This window comes from Camelus bactrianus, chromosome 25 (genome assembly GCF_048773025.1).
Source record: "Camelus bactrianus isolate YW-2024 breed Bactrian camel chromosome 25, ASM4877302v1, whole genome shotgun sequence".
Lineage (NCBI taxonomy): Eukaryota > Metazoa > Chordata > Mammalia > Artiodactyla > Camelidae > Camelus > Camelus bactrianus.
The window spans coordinates 15,543,230-15,565,520 of NC_133563.1; the positions used below are offsets into that span (position 1 = coordinate 15,543,230).

At 34.6% G+C, this 22,291-nt stretch overlaps 1 protein-coding gene across 3 annotated transcripts in view; it reads left to right on the top strand.

The window, feature by feature from the left end:
- PKHD1L1 (PKHD1 like 1) overlaps window positions 1-22,291 on the top strand; it is a 133,739-nt gene that overhangs the window by 94,494 nt on the left and 16,954 nt on the right. For all 3 annotated transcript variants that reach the window (XR_006725162.2, XM_010955840.3, XM_045517270.2), the window contains 16 exons: window positions 307-455; window positions 1,691-1,820; window positions 3,186-3,304; window positions 5,700-5,829; window positions 7,285-7,458; window positions 10,956-11,059; window positions 11,961-12,090; window positions 12,843-12,964; window positions 14,491-14,581; window positions 15,031-15,179; window positions 15,261-15,383; window positions 15,941-16,052; window positions 16,133-16,249; window positions 17,908-18,073; window positions 20,533-20,765; window positions 20,961-21,128. Coding sequence is in view for 2 of the 3 variants with exons in the window: in XM_010955840.3 (XP_010954142.2) it covers window positions 307-455; window positions 1,691-1,820; window positions 3,186-3,304; window positions 5,700-5,829; window positions 7,285-7,458; window positions 10,956-11,059; window positions 11,961-12,090; window positions 12,843-12,964; window positions 14,491-14,581; window positions 15,031-15,179; window positions 15,261-15,383; window positions 15,941-16,052; window positions 16,133-16,249; window positions 17,908-18,073; window positions 20,533-20,765; window positions 20,961-21,128 (2,217 nt within the window). In the remaining variant the exon portion in view is untranslated. The remainder of the gene's footprint in view (window positions 1-306; window positions 456-1,690; window positions 1,821-3,185; window positions 3,305-5,699; window positions 5,830-7,284; window positions 7,459-10,955; window positions 11,060-11,960; window positions 12,091-12,842; window positions 12,965-14,490; window positions 14,582-15,030; window positions 15,180-15,260; window positions 15,384-15,940; window positions 16,053-16,132; window positions 16,250-17,907; window positions 18,074-20,532; window positions 20,766-20,960; window positions 21,129-22,291) is intronic.

Genomic DNA, 22,291 nt, shown 5'->3' on the forward strand with positions numbered 1-22,291 from the left:
TAGGATAGGTGCCACAATAGTAAGTGTCCCACCTTTAAGCAGCACACCTTGCGGAAAAAGAAAATGTGGCGAGATGGAGTCAATTATCATGTCCTGAATACCAGACCTCGCTTCTGTATCTTATGTGCATTTAAACCTGAATATTAAGAATAGTTGATCTTCTGAGAGACAAAAATTAGTCATTGTATGGGAAAAGGCTCACAAACTCCAAAATCAGGACTCACTAATAAGGCTGTCAGTGTTTTATCTCTAGGCTATAGTCTATGGGTTATGTTATATTCCTTGTATTAAAGTCTTGTCTTATAGGAACATGGATTGTGGCAGACACAGATATTCCACCAATGGAAAGACTCATTATTTGGGGGGTTCTGGAACTGGAAGATAAACATAATGTGGGAGCTACAGGGTCTTCTTATGGAAAAGTTGTTTTGAATGCTACCTACATATCACTACAGGTAAGAATGAGGGTCTGGTAACTTATACCCTTATTAACCAAATACTAAAATGTTGGTGATTTACTGAACAAAGTATAAGAAAGCACATTCAGTTGATGTGAATAAAAGATACAACTGGCTCTGCCCCTTGAAATGGGAGCCTCGTGTAAGTTCAGTTTATTTCTGCTCTCCTTTAAATTCCTTAAGCAGGAATTATCATGCTACTTTCTAGTGTGAGGTTTGCCCATTTTCAATCCTCTGGAATATTTGCATTATTATTGGGTAAAGCTGACCTCACAGTGTGCTCCAACAAACAGAGAATCCCCTGGAGTCCTGGAAAAAAATTAAAAAGATTTTAAGCCTGTTTTTTAAACAAAGAAAACAAACAGTATTTGTTAAAATGAATGGATGTAGATGGGATTATGAAAACCAGGAGCAGACTAATAAAAATATTTCAATTGTTTGGAATAATCTCCTTATTCCCTGATGAACCTCAGATAGTCTTGAGCATGTAATAGTTTAATCAGTTTAATTGTTCTGCCAGCTTTTTATTGTTATTCATTTAAAAGAGTGGTCTAACCAAAAAGCTATTTAACACCACTGAAAAATAAGTGGTAGCCTTTCATGAGACTAGGTGTTTAATGCTTTAAAGGTGTTTTATATTTTGATTAGATGCAGAGTTTAGAGGTAAAGTAAAGCTTTGTTGGAATCCTTACTCACTGTTTGATAGTCGGGTAACAGGTTATTTGACTTCTTTCAGCATCAGTTTTCTCACCTATGAAATGAGAATGATAATTCCAATTCATGGGCCTAGTATAAAGGCTAAATGATTTATATATAAAGCCTTGCATATTGTGCCTGGCATAGAATCAGCAAACATCTAGTAAGAGTTGTTTTTATTAACAATGATGGCTCATAAATAGCATAGCTTGAATGTAAGGAGGAGTATATTTTATATATGCCACGTTACTTTAAAATACAATGTGATCTGTTCAAACAGCACTAGTTTAGGTCTTAGGAGGCGTCAGTTTTAGGTCCAGTTCAAGTAGATATTGAATTTGACCTTTGAAAAATCGTTTAAGCTGCCCAAAGTGGATGGGTTAAATTAAGGTCACTTCTAGGTATAACACTCTTTGTATAACAAAAATTCATTCATTTTTACCAGGGGAGGCTGCCAGTCTTTCTAATTCCTTTTTTATGGGGGAAATTTTTCCTGCTCAGTTTTGAAGTAGTAACAATTTTCTGCTTCACTGCAGGGAGGTAGATTAATTGGTGGCTGGGAAGATAACCCTTTTAAAGGAGAATTACAGATTGTTCTCAGAGGGAGTCATTCTACTCCAGAGTGGGCTCTTCCAGAAGGACCAAATCAAGGATCAAAGGTCTTAGGTGCGTGTTTCCAGACACTGAAAGAGTCATGTTAGTTTTGCAAATCTACTTTAAAACGTGTAGCACTAAAAGGCTTGTTAGCAGTTCACGATGTTATTGTTTCAGAAGTTTTTACAGACATTTATTTGCAGTGTTAGTTTATAAAAGTTGCTGAGATTTTAAACAATCAAATCATGTCACATTAAAATAGATGTATTTTAAACCAAAATGTAATTTAATGCAAAACCAACATTAATCTCTCCATATGTATATTATTTCTCTAATCTGGTTTTCTTCATAATCTGTTTTATATGAGCAATGATATGTTTCATATTTTAGTACTTTTACCCTAAAAGGTAACTTTCCTCCACAGTATTCCATTCACAGTATTAACAATCTGTGGATCAATTGAAATTGCTCACAGTTACCCAGTTGTAACAGTTGCTAAGTTTTAATTTTCCAGTTGCATTTGTGTGGCTGTACATATTCCTGTTCAGATCTAGAAAGCAAAGGACCTGAGAGGGTTTATTAATTGCTTTTATTAATACTACTGCATATATATTTTAAAAACACATTAATGTGTTGCAGTTGTTCCAATGTACAATTTCTAAAACAGAGGCAATAAATAAAGGGCTAACAAAAAAAAGTCTTAAAGTTGAATTGCTGTCCTGAGATAGATAAATTCAAGTCTTAAAGAAAAGTTTCTTGAGGCAGACAAATTCAATCTTTAAAATATGGTTTTGCTTTTATGTGTTTTTTTAATTTAAAAAATAACCTTTCTAACAACACAGAATAATATAAAAAATACATTTTTCCAATTCTACTCTTCCCTTGAAAGTAGCATTAGTTAGCAATTTTTGCATGTTATTTCATGCTTTTTATTGATGCCTATATTCATGTTACATATAATGACTTGTGGTGGTAATGTTGTACCTTAAAAATATGGTCAAATATTACTATGCAGTTTTCTTTTCTCTTTTAGCATATTTTGGATATCTTTCCAGATCACATTCTTCCTTTTTGTAGCATATTACACTACAGTATTTGTACTGTTTATTATTTATTTGTTCATTCTCCTATTGATATATATTTGGATTAATTCTAGTTTTCTAATATTTCTAATATTTCCCAAATATTGTTGTAGTAATTATCCTCATTCATGTATCCTTATCTATTAGGTTTAATTTCTATGTACCAGTTTCCTAGAAGTGGGTCAAAGAGCCAAAACTTTCTTACACAGCCCTGAGCAGATAACCCTAATTCTTTCCATTCATTCTAAAATGTTCAGTCCCTTATTAGAATGTATCAACTAACTGCTTCACTTTATACTAGCACCTAACTCAGTTCTGTGTGGTGAATATATAGGAGTGTGTTTTTCTTCTGCAGGGGTGTTCGGTGAGCTGGATCTTCATGGAATTCCACGTTTGATATATAAAACCAAGCTCTCAGAAACTGCAGAGGCAGGTTCCAGAGTCCTCTCTCTGATGGATGCTGTGGATTGGCAGGTAGAAGAATTGCTGTGTGATGGAAAGTGAATACACACAATGGGCAATATAAAAAGGTTTCTTCTTTATTCTCATGGGCATTTATTTTCTCACATGATTAACCAGACAAGAAATGTATATTTTGCAATTACCTTGCACTCAAAAAGCTGACCTGATAGCAGGCATTTAAAAATTGTGGTCTCAAAGGTCCTTCAGAATATATAAAGAACATTGTGTATATACTGGTTATGAAAGAAAAATATGAAAGTTTGGGGTAAAAACATTATTTCAGATTCTTGCAAAATAGAACAAGGAATTATTTTAAATACATATTATTATTATCTTGGTTCTCTCTTTACTTCTAATTTGTGATCTTGTACGTTAAGCATTTAGAAAAATCCTGATGCCCAGTGATATTTAAAAACAATTGTGTTACATTGTAAATCGACTGTACTCCAATTAAAAAAAAAACACCAATTTGCAAACCTAATAAAGAACACACCTGTGTTAAATGAGAGATTTGTGGTAAAATATGAGTGGTGGCAATTCTGTCTTTCTATACTCATATGTGTGTAGGACAGAGACTCTCACATGTTCTACAGATATTCTTTTTAATGGTAAAGGGTCAGGAAAAATGGATGGATTCCTTTTCCAGGCTGTCACTTCTCAGCCAGTTCCTTTCTGCTGAGAATGAACTTTAAAGTCATAAAAAGAGGCTTAGTCTGAGTAAATGCATACAAATCATCAAAACATATGGGTTGGCTCCCCAACCGTAGTTTAAAATCAGCAAATAGAAGGAGGATTTATTGGGAGGTATTATAATCTATTTACAGCGTATCCTTATTTGTGATCACTGAGGTGTGATTACTTTTTAAAAGAAAATTAAATGATTTTGGTATCCTTATTGTTTATCCAATTACTATTTTTAATTATCCAATTAATATTTTCTGCTCATTATTTATCCAGTTACTGTTCAATCAGTGTCAGACATTTGCTAGGCACTGAGGATTCAGTTGTGAAGAAATTGGTCAAACTCCAGTGGACACTGCATTGGAGTGGGAGAGACAGACATTAACTGAACAAGTAGAGTGTTAATTTCAGGTTGTAATCTTCATGATGAGGGAAATAAAACAGATAGTGTCTTAGAGGCTGCATTGGCAGAGGGTGGCAGATAACATTAGGATGGACCAAGAAAGTCTCTCTCAAGAGTAGGACGGGGTTCAGGATATGCTACCTCCCAAAATTGAATATTTTAAGCTGAAGAAATTCCTGTGTGTGCCAGAAGGACTTTCTGACCTTCCCCTGAAGCAGGTCATGAAACCTTCATTTGAGAGTTGCCCTCCCTGTACCCAGAGGAAAGCACCATCCCCATCTCTGAAGACAAAGGGACACAGAGAGGAATCTGAATGAACAAGCCGTGCTGATTCTCCCAGTTTACCACACTTAGCTCAAACCTATCCCTTCTCCCACTACCCTCCACTCTTCTTCTAACCCAGCATAAGAACGCTCAGATCTAACAATTTCTTCAGGTCTTCATTTCCTTACAAAAGTTCCCGTGTCACGTAAAACTTATATTAAATAAATCTGAATGCTTTTCTCTTGGTAACCTGTCTTTTGTTACAGGCCTTCTAGCCAAGAACTCCTGTTTTTCAGGAATATCAAGTGATGGTTAATTGTGTGAAAAAAAAATGGGGAAATTTTTTTAAGTCTTCAAAATATTGTTCTGACTAGTTTTTATTTATTTTTATTGAAGTGTAGTTGATTTACAGTGTTGTGCTCATTTCTGGTGTACAGTATAGTGACTCAGTTATATATATATATTCTTTTGCATTATGGGTTATTACCAGCTATTGCATAGCTGTGCCATACCGTAGGATCTTGTTTATCTATTTTATATGTAGTAGCTTGTTTCTGCTAATCCTACATTTCTAATTTATCCCTGCTCTCCCCCTTGGTAATCGTAAATTTGTTTCCCATGTCTGAGTCTGTTTTGTATATAAGTTCATTTGTGTCATTTTTTAGATTCCACATGTAAGTGATGTCATATGATATTTGACTTTCTCTGTCTGACTTACTTCACTAAATATGATAATCTCTAGGTCCATGTCCTGACCAGTTTTTAATAAAAATAGGAACATATTTGCTTTGATCTATTTAATTTTTTAAAAAGATATATTGCTTGTGTTTTATTAAATGAATTAAATTTAAAGAAATGTTGAGATAGTTCAAAATTTAGAATTCTTAATGTCAAACAAATGCACATTTATTTTAGAGACCTAAAAATGTATGGTTTGTTCTCTCTGATAATACCATGATTCTAGTCAGATGTAAGTTAAATTAGAATTATTTAATAGTTATTAAGAAATATAAGCTTTTTTTTAATTGTTCTTGAATTTGACCCTTGAATTCTTCTAAGGAGGGAGAAGAGATTGTGATAACAACCACAAGCTATGACTTCCACCAGACAGAAACTAGAAGTATCGTTAAAATCCTGCACGATCACAAACTTCTCATTCTCAATGATACCCTTTCCTACACTCACCTCGGTAAGTGGCTGTTCTTTAACCAAATAAATATGTAATTAAGATGTTTTAAATATTCATACTTTAGTGCCCTCCTCTATAATTACAATTATTTGATAAAATATCTCACAAATACTTTAGAGGAGCATTTCACTCAGATTGGCACTGGTACCCAGTGGGTGCTACTATTTATGTGTTGGCTACAAAAAGTCGTATTATGTGCATTCATTCATTCAGCAAATATTCATCAACGACCTACTACGTTACATTCTATGGGGTAAGACTGGCACTTTCTGTTTTAAGCGAGCTTTGTGAGATCCTTACACACACTAAATTTGAGAACCCTTGATCCAAGTGCATCTTTGTCCTGATTTGTTTCTTGACGCACTCCTCACCTGTAACTGCATTTAGACAAGGTGCAGCAAAATGATAAAACTGTAAATCTCAAGGAGAGAAGGAATTAATCAGAATCATGTGAAGATGATCTTCCAACTTGTAGAGTCGGGACCTTCCCAGCATCCCAGTCTTTCCCTGTTTGGCGTGCTAAATTCATCTGAATCTCAGGAAGTGGAAGCAGCAGGAGAGTAATGTTAGAAAAGCCATTCAGATACTTCTGATGCTCATGAGAACGCCAGCCAAGGGGACGTGATAGCCTGGTGGACCCGCATGTTTGACCTGCATGAAAAAGAAACTTAAAAGAACTTTTTAAAGCAGTATGTTGATTGAAGCGCATGTCCATCATTCTGTACCTCATATTTTTTCTTTAAATCAAAAAAAAAAGATTTCTTTGAAGAATATTTTAGTTGTAAAATCATTTTTGAAATTTGACATTATGGATTCTTTCACTTAAAAGTACCAAATACTTCTCTGTGTTTGAAATGTACCCGCTTATCTTAAAGTTTTAAGTGAGATTTCTAGAAGTGTAGAATGTAATTTAGGTTATATTTTAGAATCACTAAGATGCAAATGTCCAGGCTGTATTTGATATACTACTACATGTTTATGAAGAATTGTGATTGATACAAAATATGTCACAGGAAAAGTGGAACAAACCAAGGTTTAGGCATCAGGAGAGGTAATATCTGTGTATTGCTGATTCTCCACATGGCCTTGGGCAAATTCTTTTACTTCTCTGTCTTATCTCCTATTAAAACTACAATAAGCTTCCCAACTTATCTTACAAGAATGTTTTGTGTATAATTTGAAGTGGTTGCAAAATACCTCTGAAGTGATAACTTTGTAAGTGCTGATTATAGTCATCTTTTTGGTGTAAATAGAAGAAATACTTTTGATTATATTTTACTTTATAAATAAAAAGGTTTGATTTCTGACTGCCACCTGTGTAGATTTAAGCATGTAACTCTAATCAGTTCATGTTTTTGTGTTGCCTTTTGGCATATCAGTAAGTTATGTGGCCTGTGAGCTACAAAGAAACAAAGACAGGTTGTTTCTCAGCATCAAACTGTCCTTCTCCTGCAGCTCAAAGTTACCATGTTCCTGCAACTGGTCAGAGCTACACATTAGCAGCTGATGTTGGAATACTAAGTAGGAACATCAAAATACTTGGTGAAGATTACCCAGGTTGGTTCAAGGAATCTTTTGGTGCACGTGTCCTAGTCAGCTCATTCACTGAAAATGCGATGACGTTTAAAGGTTAGTAAAATTGAATTAATTTTTCTAAATGAAATATAGCATGGTCTCTTCTATGTTTAGGTCTTAAATAATCCTCACTCCTTTATAGGATCATATGCATTAAAAACAAAATCCAACTGAGTAAATTTTTAAAATCTTACTGGCTTTATTCAATAATTTATAAATCAGGTGGCATCCAGTCTGCCCCATAGAAAGAAGGTCCAAAGAACTGTACAAAATAAGAGACTTTTATAGGCAGAAGGGGGCAGGAATAAGGCAGTAAAACCAGGCAAAAATCAGATTCGTTATTGCAAAGTTACTTTCCCTATAGGGGAGGCAAACATTTATTGAGCAAATGACCTCACCAATGCTGATCAGGCAATTCCTGATTGACTGGGTTAAGATTCCATTTCCGGGAGATCTGTAACTGTAATTAAGTCTGTTTGATGTTGTAGGGCAGAAGTGACTCCGTTTAGGGCCTGCTGTCTTGTTTTTAACACATGGAAAAATACCGTCTTGAGAGGGATTATATAGTCCAGGGGCCACCCTCCAAAACCAAATTTCTAACATGATTCTACTTATTTTACCTTCACAGACAAAAGAATAACAAATTAACAATCAATGACCTACATAACAGCTAGCCCAGCCTCTCATGCAAACAGAAATCATTTCATAACAAGCACAACTGAGCTGTTATTTTTGTTTGAAGGAAAATTTCAAACATACATCAAAAATAGAGAAATGTACAATGAATCCCAGTGTTACCATCACCAGTTACCACCAGTATCCACTTGGCCAATCTTGTTTGATCTATAGGCTCACCCATTTTCCTCCCTCTTTCCTTCCCTCCCACATCCTCCCTTTTCCTCCCTCCTTTCCCCTCATCCTCCTTTCTTCCTTCCTTCCTTCCTCTCTCCCTCTCTCTTTCTTTCCCTTTCTTTCTTTTTTCTTTCTTTTTCTTTCTTTCTTTCTTTCTTTCTTTCTTTCTTTCTTTCTTTCTTTCTTTCTTTCTTTCTTTCTTTCTTCCTTCCTTCCTTCCTTCCTTCCTTCCTTCCTTCCTTCCTTCCTTTCTTTCTTTTCTTTCCTCCCTTCCTTTCTTTCCTTTTTTCTCTTTCACTCTCTTTGTTCATACCAGGATCTAAATAAGATCCATGTTGCAATTGGTTATGAATCTTAAATCTCTGATTCATTTCTCTTTTCTTGCAATTTATTTATAAAAGAAGCTAGGTCATCTGTCCATAGTGTTTCCAATAGTCTGAATTTAGTGATTCATCTCTAGAATTTAACTTGTCCCTGCCTCCCTTGTATATTTTCTATGCATAAATAGCTTAGAAGTAGCAAACTGACCAAACCTGGACTCAATTTTTAGGCAATAATTCCTACTAGTTGGTGGTTATTTTTCCATTAATAGGCACATAATGTACAATTGATTTTCCTTTTGTGATGTTAGCAGCCATTAATGATCATTGCCTGGATCTATTGAATCACTGAGGTTTAAAATTGTGATATTTTAATTTTACCATTCCCTCCTCATTTATAATCTAGAATACTTCTACAAAGAGAAGTTTTCCCAAGCACCTGTTTGATTACCTTGAAGGACAGTTTACATAGGAAATGCAGGGAAAATGTTTGATTCTTTCCCTTTATTAACTAGTTTTCAAAATAATGGGTTGGTTCCCAAGTATCCTCCAAAGGTGAAAAAGGAGTTTTTGTATTGTTTTGTTGTTGGTACCATTATAAGCTCCATGGATTTGAATATATTTGATATGTTCTAATCCATTGTGAACATTGATCTTATTGGACTGCAAATGCCCCCTCACTGACTTTCAGAACCTTTTCATGTTAATACTTAAGTCCTCCTTCTGACTTTTCTTTTTGGCTTCTTCGCTTTCTGATAAGACAAGCACATGTTGTAATTTTTTTTTTCTTGCCAACACTGAGAGTAAGTTCTTCTTCCAAGTAATCCTGATTCTTTTTATTGGGAGCTGGTGTTTCAGTCTCACAATCTGAGTACCAGGAGTAATCATCTATTTTTGACTGAAACTGTTTCAGCAGCCCTTCACTTGTTTACACCACTGCCTATTCCATTTTGCAGCAGCTCACATTTTAGAAAATCATTATGTTGAACAAGTAGCTGTCTGACTCTAACTTCTACTTAATGGTCATTATCAGCCAACAGAAGCTTAAGTAGGGGGACAGTATAGCTCAGTGGTTGAGTGCATGCTTAACATGCATGAGGTCCTGGGTTCAATCCCTAGTTCCTCCACTTAAAAATTAATTAATTAATTAAAATTAAACCTAATTCCCCCCCTCAAGAAAAGCTTAAGTGAGGAGGACAGTAATGATGATCGTAATACAAGATTTCAGGCACTGTGCTAAGCATTTCACACATATTATGTCATTTAATCCTCACAGTATTATGGCATAAATATTGTCTCCCTTTTAAAGACAGAGAAATAGATGATCAGAAGGGCGAAATCATGCTGATCTTATGTACTGATTCAGGCTATCTAACCTGAAGTCCCATGATGGACTCTATTCCCATGACTCCTATAAATTGTTTTGTGATGTAAGTAAACATCTCTGGCTGTCATGGGCCCAGGTGGTCTGTAGTAACCATTTCTTCTCTGTCTCTATCATATTATTCTGATGTTCTCCACCATACATCCAATTGCTAGCTCATGGGTTTCCAGAAAGGCTTTTCCCTTCTAGTATAAAGTAACTCTTCTCCAATGCATTTTGTTAGATATATCAGTTTTTGAAACAAGGACTATTCTCTACTGTTTCTTACTGGCCATGAACCTCTGTGCCTCAGTCTCCTTATACAGAAGATGGGAGTAATAAAAGTTCCTGACTCATAGGATGTTTGAGAATTAAACCACACATCACCTGTTGAGCACTTAGTACAGCACTTGGCACAGTCATCTCTCATGGATTGTTATTGTTGTTATTAATCTGTGAAATTGCCTTTTGTCACTTCAGTGACACTTATAACAAACTGATCAGCGGATACTTGGCAATGCATATTCTGGAAAAGATTATGTAGAGATAATGTCCTTAAAAGCTCTTCAGAGCATCAACATTGAAATGTCAGGTAAATTATATCTTGTGCGTCATGCAATGCCTTCTCAATAGGGACAACATCACCACCAACAGGTAGAAGAAATTGGTTCTTGAGGGACAAAAAAAAAAAAGTCTATAAATAGTGGTTTGTGGTCCTCCAAAGGGCCACCATACATTGATAGTATGTAGTGTATCTGTGATATTAAAATTTCATGGAGAACGGAGCCCATTCAGAAAAAGAAATGTCTAGAGAGGTTCTTGTGAGGGGCAGTGAAAAAAACAAGTTCAGAAATATCGCCTTATTTATATTAAAAGACCAAAGAAAAATGAATGAGATTGCCATGAAAAAGTTGAAAACAAATTTATAATTTGAAAAATTACAACTACTTTTGTAGCTTGCCAAAAATTTGTATTCTGCTTGAAGAAAAAAAATGTGTAACTCTTTTCCCCACCAGGAAATGCAAGAATAAGTAATGTGGAATTTTATCACAGTGGTCAAGAAGGCTTTAGGGATAGCACAGATCCAAGATATGCTGTTACATTTCTTAACCTGGGACAGGTTTGTACTTTAATTTTCGCATTTTATCAAAATCAAATAGTTTGATTTTTGTTAGATTTTCACTTTACTAAATAGGCAAAGCTTAGAATTGCTAAGACTATAATCTAATAAAACTTTCTTAACATTAGCATTTTTAGATTCATAGCAGAGTTTGACTCCAACCATTTGATGCATTTATTTAAGGTCAGTTTTAAAAAATGTAGAAAATGGAACACAGAAGGTGAAAGAATTGAAGATCTATAATAGTATTTCACATCTCCACCTTATTTTGCAATGACCAAAAATATTTCCAAATAGTAACTATCAACTAAAGTGAGTGTTGCTTAAATTTCTTAAATGAAAAGCATGTCTCTATATCCATGCCTCTGTCAAAAGTAGGAAAATAAATATGTTTAGGGTTGACAATTGAAGAGAATATGAGAGAGGACATATTTCTTATGAAAATAAAAAATAATCTTGTAGGTTTGAAGTTGAAACCTAACCTCTTGTTGACTGGTTCTTACAGACATTTGAATTGTAAAATCCCTTGCCTAGAATATTGACTTTCATGATTTAAAAAAATCTCAGCTCATCATATAATCAATTCGGAAAAATAATTTTTAATTCCTTAGCATCTTGCAGGTAATGATAAAAATATAAATGCATAGAAAAGTACTTGAGAACTTTTAATTCACCTTTAAAGTTAGCACACTTTCTTGCTCTATTTCATCATAAGGTGAAGGTATATGGAAATTTGCCAGGATTAAGAGGTCTACTGGGACTCATGTCCTTCTGTGGAATGTATATTATGTATTTTACTTAAAAAGATTGGTTTCCTGAAAATCACCTACTTCAAATGTTTTCCTTTAAGTGTACTTTAATTTTATTTTTTAAATGTTCAATAAATCCCACTATTTTATAGATTCAAGAACATGGCTCATCTTATATTCGAGGCTGTGCTTTTCACAATGGCTTTTCCCCTGCAATTGGTGTGTTTGGGACAGATGGACTGGACATAGATGATAACATCATTCACTTTACTGTGGGGGAAGGTAATATAAAAATATTTTCATCCAATAACATGTCTTTCTGAGACAATCTTGTCTGCAAACTCCAGAGCCATGGTGTCCGTTGATCATTCTGTGAGAATGAAAATGGTCTATGTCTGTGCTAACGTGGTATTTACTAAACTGCATGTGGCCATTGAACCCTTGAAATGTGGTTTATGTGACTGAGAAATTGGATTTTTTATTCTAACTGTATTTAATTTAATTGTACTTACTTTACATTTAAGTAGTCACATGTGGCTGTGGCTGTCATGTTGGGCAGTACAGCTCCAGAAGAATTATTTTCCACACCGTGATCTTATGTGAGTTATCTCATCACCAGTTGTTTAAATTACTATGACTTTTAAAATACTTCTCACATATAAATCAAAAGGATTATTCACAAATAAAGGTTATTATTTTATAAAAATCATATTTGATTTAGGGAGTTACCCTTTCTCAACTGTCAGGCTAAAGCTTAATACAACCTCATTTAACGTGTGTAAAATCTGTATGTGTGTCTGTTAAGGTGGAGCCTGTGAACCTAGATATTTAACAAGCATCCCAGAAGATTCTAATTCAGGTAGTCTATTGAAGAGGTAGAGTATCAAAGAGTTCAGAGGACTCACTCTAAAATCGAAGGGGTTAGCTTGTCAGGCTCAAACTAGAAAACTAACCTCATTTAAAAAATGAAAGATATTCCCCATAGTACACATTACAAATTTATATGTATCAGTGGGAATTTTATTTTTTTCCAGGCATAAGAATATGGGGAGATGCCAACAGAGTCCGAGGAAACTTGGTTACACTTTCGGTTTGGCCAGGAACCTATCAAAACAGAAAAGATTTGAGTTCGACTCTCTGGCACGCAGCGATTGAGGTAGTGTGAACAAATTTAAAATTATAAGTATATAAAGTGGTAATTTATAATTTCTGGATTGAAGATTATAATTTATATAGAATTTCAAATCTCAAAATGTCATTGAAAACCCTTTCTTAAAGATTGGTGAACTAATAAAACGAACTAATTAAAAGAGAGAATGAACTTTTTTAAAGGATGTTGTGAGCTCCAATAGCCGTTGAAAGTTTTCTTTGTGTTGAGGTTCATTGGTTTAAATACTTCTCTTATTTCCTTGCTTCTCTAACATTATTGCTTTCGAGTTCCATTGCAGGGTCTCTGCTGCTAATTGACTGTGTTACATATATTACTATTTAACTCTATGAGTTTAGTTTCCTTCCTCATATGAAAAGTTTGAATATTGAATCTCTAAAATCATTTCTCATCTAAAATTCTTATGATCCTATTTGAAAGGTTATTTACCTTTACCTGATAGTATCAATTGGACCCTTCTTGCTTCCTGTGAAGTTTCTTGAATTACTGTATTTATTTAGATGTAGAGTGAGATGGTAAGCAAGAAAATAGAAAGTAACAGAGAAAAGATTTGGAGGAAAGATAGCTTCCTCATGTGTTTATCTTACTTACACCATAGGAAGGAAAAGCAATTAAAAATAGCTCTCTTTGAAAGATGGGATAAGGATTGAATTTTGGTTTTGTACAACTGTTAATAATCACTTTAAAGTAAAATCTGAACTCTTGGAACTTACTATACATTTATGAGGTAATGTTCTCTTTTCATCTATTTATAGATGTTAGAATGTAATCAAATGTCAATTCCAAATCTTTAAAGTTATGTGTGTCTTTTGAAAGGTACTTGTCTTACTTTTATGAATTCCATTTGACTTTATTTTTATCATAATCTTTAAAAATAAAGATGTTTAATATGCTTCAAATAAATGAGATTTTTTGACTGTTTTGTTGATACTGTAGAGGCAAGAACTAAACCTTCCCTGCCCTATTCTTTTCATTTTTTACCACTTTGATTTGGCTCATAAAATAAAATTGTTAAGTAATTACCTAAGGCTAGTTCTAGTCCAGTTTTTCATTATAGCAGATTTTCTTTAAACTAATGAATGCCTCTACTGAGTGTTATGGTCCACTGAAATTGCCTTAGTTGTCTTTTTCTTAATAAATCAGATTGGTAACAGAATATAACTAAAAAGAGTGATAAAATTGTTGTAACCTTGCTGTAATACTGGAGTTTGGTCTATGGCTTATTAATATTGAACCATATCCAGCAGGTTTTGTGACTGAAATGAAAAGTAATCTCTTTAATGTACTTTTCTAATGAAGTCTAAGGTGTAGTATCTAGTGATGGGTTTACAATAAGAACCTAAGTTAATTTCACTACTTCATCTGCATTATAAACCTGAATGGGGTGAATAATGAATCCGATTTCACTCCTGAAAGTGTCATCCATAATTAGGTTCCCTGTGTATGTTGCATACCTGCTCTCATTGCATCATTGTGTCAGAACCTGACCCAAAGCATTTTCTTTGTCGTACTAGATAAATAGAGGGACCAATACAGTCTTACAGAATAACGTAGTGGCTGGATTTGGAAGGGCAGGGTACCGCATTGATGGTGAACCTTGCTGGGGTAAGTCTTTGGCATAGAGTCGCTGAAACTAGGAAACAACTTGTCCAGGTTTGTTAGAAATAAATAACAAGTTAGTGATACAAGACAGCAAGTAGTATCATTGTGTGTTTCAAGTTTTACCTTGTTTGAATCCAAACTTCGAGTCTTTCTGAAGAAATTCATGTTTAATTAGATACAATAAGTTAAGGGTGCTAACAGTAAGTCAGACTTTTGCAAATGAGTGTACAGTTATTCTGAGTAACAATGAAGGGACACATTAGATAAGAGAAGTACTAAACAGAGTAAACTGTGAGTAGCTGAGCCATACAAATATTTGATCATCTTGTTAAAATTTGCATCAGAATTGTATATTTAATCTTTAAAGGAATTTTGACTTTAACAGATGTTGCTTATAATTATATGACTTGATTTAATAATGTTAATTCTCTGGTTCTATATTTCCTTCAAAGGTCAGTCTAATTCCTTGGAAAAGTGGTTTGACAATGAAGCCCATGGAGGTTTATATGGTATCTATATGAACCAAGATGGCCTTCCTCAATGTTCTCTTATACAGGGATTTACCATTTGGGCATGTTGGGATTACGGAATTTATTTTCAGGTAAATGGACCTCCAAAATTGATTTTTTACTTTTATTTATGGTTGTACTTTGTGCTGTATAACCTACAAGTTGTATTACAGACGACAGAGAGTGTACGTATCTATAATGTGACCCTGGCTGACAATGGAATGGCCATTTCTTCAATGATTTACATGCCACCTGCTGTGTCTCACAAAATTTCCAGCAAAACAGTACAAATTAAGGTAAGACTTAAATGCGGCCACACAAAGAAGAAAGAACAACTCTGAGAAGGGTAAGATTATTGAATGTGAATGACTTTCTTGGCTTCTTTACACTGCTCATCCACACCTCCTTCCTTTGCTCTCCTTACCTTCTGCCAAGAAGCTCTCCATCCTCCCCCTCCTCCCTCCTTCCCTCACCTCTTGTTGCTTATCACCTGCTAATCTTCCTACAGTTTGTTAAATTTTCACCATTTGAAGTCTTTCCTGAACCAGCTTAGATAGTTTTGACATTCCCTTCTCTTTTTGTTTCCACTGTTTCCTGCACATATTTCTATCATGGAAACATAACATGTCATTATATACAATTATTTGCATGCCTGTCTTCCTCTTCTCCCTTTGAATGTCATCCACTCAGGGCAGAAGTCGCATCTTTTTCATCTGGGTTTAATAAATGATCCACTTCTCAAAGTTATATAGGTTGTGTTTTGCTACAGTGGAATTCATTACTGTTAATTATTGTGTTTTCTCTTAAGAAATTCATTATTAAAGCTATACTGTTTGAACTTTTGTTTTAATAGAGCTCATTAATTGTTGGAAGTAGCCCTGAATTTAATTGCTCTGATGTCCTAACTAATGATGATCCCAATATTGAACTTTCTGCTGCCCATCGAAGTTCTAGACCTCCATCAGGTGAAAATTTCAGAACTTTAATTTTGGGGTTCATAAGAGTGCATATTCAAATTTCATTAACCTTCTTCTTTTTATAAAAGGTGGGAGAAGTGGGATTTGCTGGCCTACCTTTGCTTCAGCACATAACATGGCGCCCCGGAAACCCCACGCAGGGATCATGAGTTACAATGCCATCACTGGCCTTTTGGACGTCTCAGGCAAGTTTAAACGTAGTCTTTGGAAATCTACCCAATCAAGTTCTGAAAAGAATATGTAGAACATAAGTAATAATGTTTCATTGTTAATAAGAAATGATTTAAATTTATCTTCTCAATATGATAAGTAAAGAAATTAGACATTGGAATCAGTTTCAAGAACAGTTCCCTGGCAAAATTTGTATATATATTTAAAAAATTGGCATTTAATTTTCCTTCTAAAACAACAGGAAAACACTGGTATAGGGACTTAATGTTAATTAGTTTCTCTAAATTTTGAAATCCTTTTATAAAATTAGGGTTATATTTTATTAGAACGTTTTACAACTTAAGAAATTTTAGTTCTTTAAAGGTTTTGCCAAGCTCCCACAGCTATTGGCAGAGCTAGACTTAGAATCAAGAAATCTTGACTTCAAACCTGCTGCTTTTTCACTGAACCAGGCTGCCTCCTTAAAAATGTAAAATAACTATAAACAAATTCTTGTACTGAACATACCAAATATTTTCACCTTGACCATTACATACGCTGAGCCATTCTCTATTTCTATTTAGCAAGTCTCCCCTTCATGATAGCTTTAACCAGTGTCTCTCCAAAGAAAGCCATTCAATAAATTAGACTTCTAAATTTTGACATATTATTTCTTATAACTTTAATCCCCAGGAACACAAAACAAATTATCATTATTTTTCAGTGTTACTTCTAATGATGATATCTTTGCCAATAATTATTTAAGATGCCCAAAATTATGTAACACGTTGCATGGGTTTAGGACCAAGAAAGGAGATCTGCACAAGGTCCGAACAGCATCTACTACTGTGGTATTTTACTGATGCTCACTTACAAGCCTGTATTCATGCATATACAGTATTTGCTTAGGAGAAAATATAATCAGGCAGGGTTGTAGATAGCACATGACTAATGTAAGAATTTTTGGAGTCACTTTTTGCTGTTTTCAGTTCTAAGTCCAAAAGAGATTAAGTTGTTTGATCCAATCAGTTTTATCTTTTGGCCACACAATATATGCAGTAAGGCCAAGAAAGCAATAGTATTTCAGTTAGTCTTTGCTGCATAACAGACCATCCCTCAAATTTAGAGCCTCTAAACAACTGTTTATTAGCTCATGATTGTGTGGATTGGCAATTTTGGCTTTGTTCAGCTGGGTGGTTCTTCTACTAATCTTACCTGGGATTACACTGGTGTCTAGGTGCTGGTTAGTCTAAGGTGGTCTCACTTCCGTGTTTGGTGATTGTTGCTGGCCAGTGGCTAGAGTAATGGGGATGACTGAGCCACATGTCTCCTTGACTTATTCACATAATGGTAATCACAGAATTCCCCAAGAACACGATGAGAGAGTGAGCCCTAATATGCAAGCACTTTTCAGATCTGTTTATACCACAGTTGCTTTTGTCCCATTGTCCAAAGCAAGTCACAGAGAAAATATGCCAAGCCCAGAGAAAGTATGGGAGAAGACCACTCAGTGGTGTTAATATAGGGAGGCAACAATCTGCCACAAACGGTGGGGGACTTAATCTACCACATAAGGTAAGAGCTCCATGTTCAGGATAGTATTAAATGATGTGTTTAGTGGAATTCACATGAAATGAAACTGATTTTTACCACTTTATAGAAAATAATTATTTTTCTGTTGTGTTTGTTCTAGGTTCAACTTTTGTTGGATTTAAAAATGTTTGTTCAGGTGAAACCAGTGTGATATTCATTACTAACCCTTTAAATGAGGATTTACAGCATCCAATCCATGTGAAGAACATACAGCTGGTTGACACTACTGAACAATCAAAAATATTTATACACAGGCCTGATGTAAGGTAAAATATATGAAAACAGTTTTTTCTTTACTGTCATCACAGTTTTCCTATGTTTTCTTCCCCTGCCATAGATGTCTGTAAAATTTAATCGGCATTGTGAAAGTTAAAACTATTTAATATATCTGTATTTTCAGCCAAGTTGAAGAAGCTAGGCCTTAATATGTGTATTTTCTCATACTTTTTCCCCCATGCATCGTAAAAAACACCACCATTAAACATAAAAGATAGAGACTAGGTCAGAATTGTATTTGTATGTTAATCTCTCTCCATTAATAGTCATTAGAAAAGAAAGTCATCTATATCATTTCTTCCCTTCTCCTTACCTCTTTTGTTTCCTTTTGCTTTCCAAATATCTTATTATGTGCACCCCAACATATGCTTGGAAATTAAATGTGAGTCATTATGATCATTGTGACCAACACCATGCAGAAACTTTGAACAGTGATTTTTTTTTCAATCACAAAGGTTAGTTGGTGTCAGAATATTTCTAGAAGTTGACCCACTTAGATTCTAAGTCTTGAAAGAATATAGCTAGTAACTGCTACTCTTCATAAGAGGTGCAGACCAGAAATTTAGGTATAAGACAAAAAATATTAAAGGAAAGAAATTTTCTATTAGAGCTCTTTGACCTTTTTCAGTATAGAGAGGACAAGAAATAATGCTAATTAGATGGGCATCTCTGCAGAGAAGCAATGCTTTATGAATAGGCTGATTTCATCTGATCTTATTTTGATGACAGACCCACCCCTCCTCATTTAATAATTGTTGAACTGCAGTGTTTTTTGGCTCAATAGAGCCTCTCCCCACTAGAAAGCTACTAGCTCCTATTTAGTTATCATTGAATCTTTCAGATTTAATATATAACTTTAATATCTAGGTCATAAAGAAAATACTACATTTTAAAACATGCCTTTGAGTTCTGTGCGTTTATTGGGACACTGCTGGTATTCTCCCAGATCCCTTTTACTAGGCGGCTCGCCCCGTCTCCAAATGCTTTAAATGTTGGCCAGTAATAACCTATATTTGCCTGCTTTTCCAGACGATTGCTCTTAGCCAAACAGGAATAGGTGTGAGAGGCTAAAGCTGTCCTTACTACCGCCTTCGTGTAGTCAGCAAAAACTGACTAATTTATACAAGAGTGCAAAAGGCTGGCCCCCTTGTCACAAGATGGGAACATCACGGTGTGCAATTCATGATCCAGAGGTTCTCCTGGGATCAGATTGAAGCTAGTCCACAGACCAAAGTCATCTTCCTTTTTTTTTCCCTTGCCCTGGATGGCTTCTCTTCTTCCCTTGAACAAAAATCCACATCTCAAGCTCTGTTTTTTTGGATCCTGAAGTAAAACAGAACCCGAAGCCACTATGTTAGAGTGCCACTGGGCACTCTATTCACAGAGTTGCTCATAAAAACACTGCACACACTTGAATCAGAGAATACATGACCTACATAAATATTTACTCAAATCATCTCCAAAACTAATAGTAGAGTAAGGGATAATTTATAGCTTCATGTCTTTCTTAGCAAAAAGCTCAGATCTATTAGATAGTATTTTATTGCGATAACTCTGGAATAAATTATATTCCCCCATGGTGTGCTGTATGCTGTATGTATAATGCAAGTATACAGTATACTAAGCATAATATAGTATGTATAGTACATTGCAAATTAAGCAGCCATTTTATTATCATAACCAATAGCAGTCAACACTCCAGGTGGCTGAAGATAGAGGCAGAACACCATCTATGATTGAACTGAATGATGAGTTTATGGAATTTCATCTCTTACAGTTCACATATCTATGGAATGATTATTAAAATATATACCATAAAAATCATAATCAAAATATATCTGTTTGTACATACATAGGTGAAGGTCTACAAAAATATATACTAATCTGCAGTTGGTGGTGAGCCCAAGAGCTTGGGATAGAAAGGTGAAGGGGACTGAACTTTTATTAAGTATTTAGCTTGTTTTATAGAAAGCATGCAACCGATTTATAATTCTTAAAGACCCATTAAAAACAGAGAAGGAAGGGAAAATATATAAAGACTTCCCTGCCAACACAAGGATTTTGTATGTCTGTACAGCTGAGTAATTTACCTGCTCTTCGGTGCAATGTTAGTATATTTTGGGCAATACACAAATATGAAATCTATCATTCCACAAAATAAGGATAGCAAATTGGAATTCTAATTTTATTTCCCACAGGTATAACTTGTCCTTTTGAAATGTTAATAAATTCATAATAATAGACCAAAGCAACACAATAGAAAACCGGTTCTCATTACGATGCTAATGACATATGCTACTTGGTCCCACTTTGACTCCTTTCTGAAATAAGATTGAATCAACCAATTTTGGGGGATACTCATCAAATATGCAAGTTTATTTAAATGCTCTCCAGAAACAAGGAGGTATACTGAATCCAAGTATTCATGCCTTTCACCTTTTCTCCACAGTAAGGTGAATCCATCTGATTGTGTAGACATGGTTTGTGATGCCAAAAGGAAATCTTTACTTAGAGACATGGATGGCTCCTTTCTGGGGAACTCTGGTTCAGTGATACCTGAAGCAGAATATGAATGGAATGGAAATAGCCAGTTTGGAATTGGAGACTACAGAATTCCTAAAGTGATGCTCTCATTCCCAAATGGAAGTAGAATTCCTATCACTGAGAAAGCACCTTATAAAGGTTTGTTGGCTCTTATTCTGTTAATCCTCAGGTTCATGAAACAAAATATATCTTTTGTTTTTAATGATTGATGTACTCAACTAATAACTTGTATTTTCTATTTGTTAATCTTATATAACAAGCAAAAGATAGTTTGTGGATGCTTTTGTAAGGAGATCCTTTTTCCTTGCTAAGTGTGTATTCCCATGTTTCTAGGAATCATTAGAGATTCTACTTGCAAATACATTCCAGAATGGCAGAGCTATCGGTGCTTTGGGATGGAACATGCAATGATGGTTATTGAAAGCCTGGATTCTGACACGGAAACTCGCAGACTCTCACCAGTGGCTATAGTGGGCAATGGTTATGTTGATCTCATTAACGGTAGGTATTCAGTGTAAACAAACTCATTACTCAAAGCATTCACTATTTATTATATTCATGGAGATATCTCATAAATTATTTATCACATAAAACTAGCAGACATCAGGACTTTCCTGCCTTCTGTTTGGAAGAAAGATCTATATGCAGGAGAGAGACTTGACTCCTCAGTAGTCCCCCACATTAGAATATTCAGTGAATAATGAAGATGTTTTCAAATTGCTCTGTTTTATATGGTGGAGAAAGAGTTCACTCTGTTTGTGTTTACGTTTTCTTTTTCTGAAAGGCAACACAAGTTTTCCGTTTACAATAGTGATACGACATTTCTCATTTAAATTAATTTAAATTTTAAGAAGTGACTTTCAATTTAATGATGATATAATTTAATGATAACATGAATGATCTCAGCATGGCAAAAATTATTAAGGTGTTGGAAGGATTACTGAAGCTTGGGATACACTAGACAAGGTGGCAGGAAAAAAAATCCCAGGATAAAAGTTGTACACACCACCAAAATTTCCCTTTAATTTTTAGTGCTCAGTTTTATTTATTTTTAAAATATGGCTTTTGTCACTTAAAATTTTTCACTTTATACAGAGAAATTTCTATTTTCAAAACCCACAAAGGTTTATTTAAAAATAGGATTTATGAATATATGTGTATTCATGTATGACTGAAGAATTGTGCTGTACACCAGAAATTGATACCACATTGTAAACTGACTATACATCAGTAAAAAATTAAAAATTGAAAGTAGGATTTATACTTTGGATGCTAAGGGGTAGGTTATTCTCTACTAGAGCTTCAAAAGTCTATATTGGTTTAAAATTCAACCGAAATTCAGTTACAAATATTGATAATAATTCTAAGCAAGCTAGGAAATTGAGCAAAGCTAATGAATAAATACATCAAGAAAATTCATCATTCCATATCTCACTTACTGCTCTGTGTATGTATAATCCCAGCCACTTTAAAACTGAGGTGAAATAGAGAAGTTTGCTATAACAGTCATGTTACATGTGTTCTGGAATGTTTGGATTCAGGTGAAAAGCGTTCGCTTTCTTCTGGCTTTCTAGAGGGTTTAATGGAGTGCTAGTTTTCAGATTGCTTTGGTCCATTAATGATATTGACCCTTGAACAGTACTTGTAATCACAGTCTTTAACAA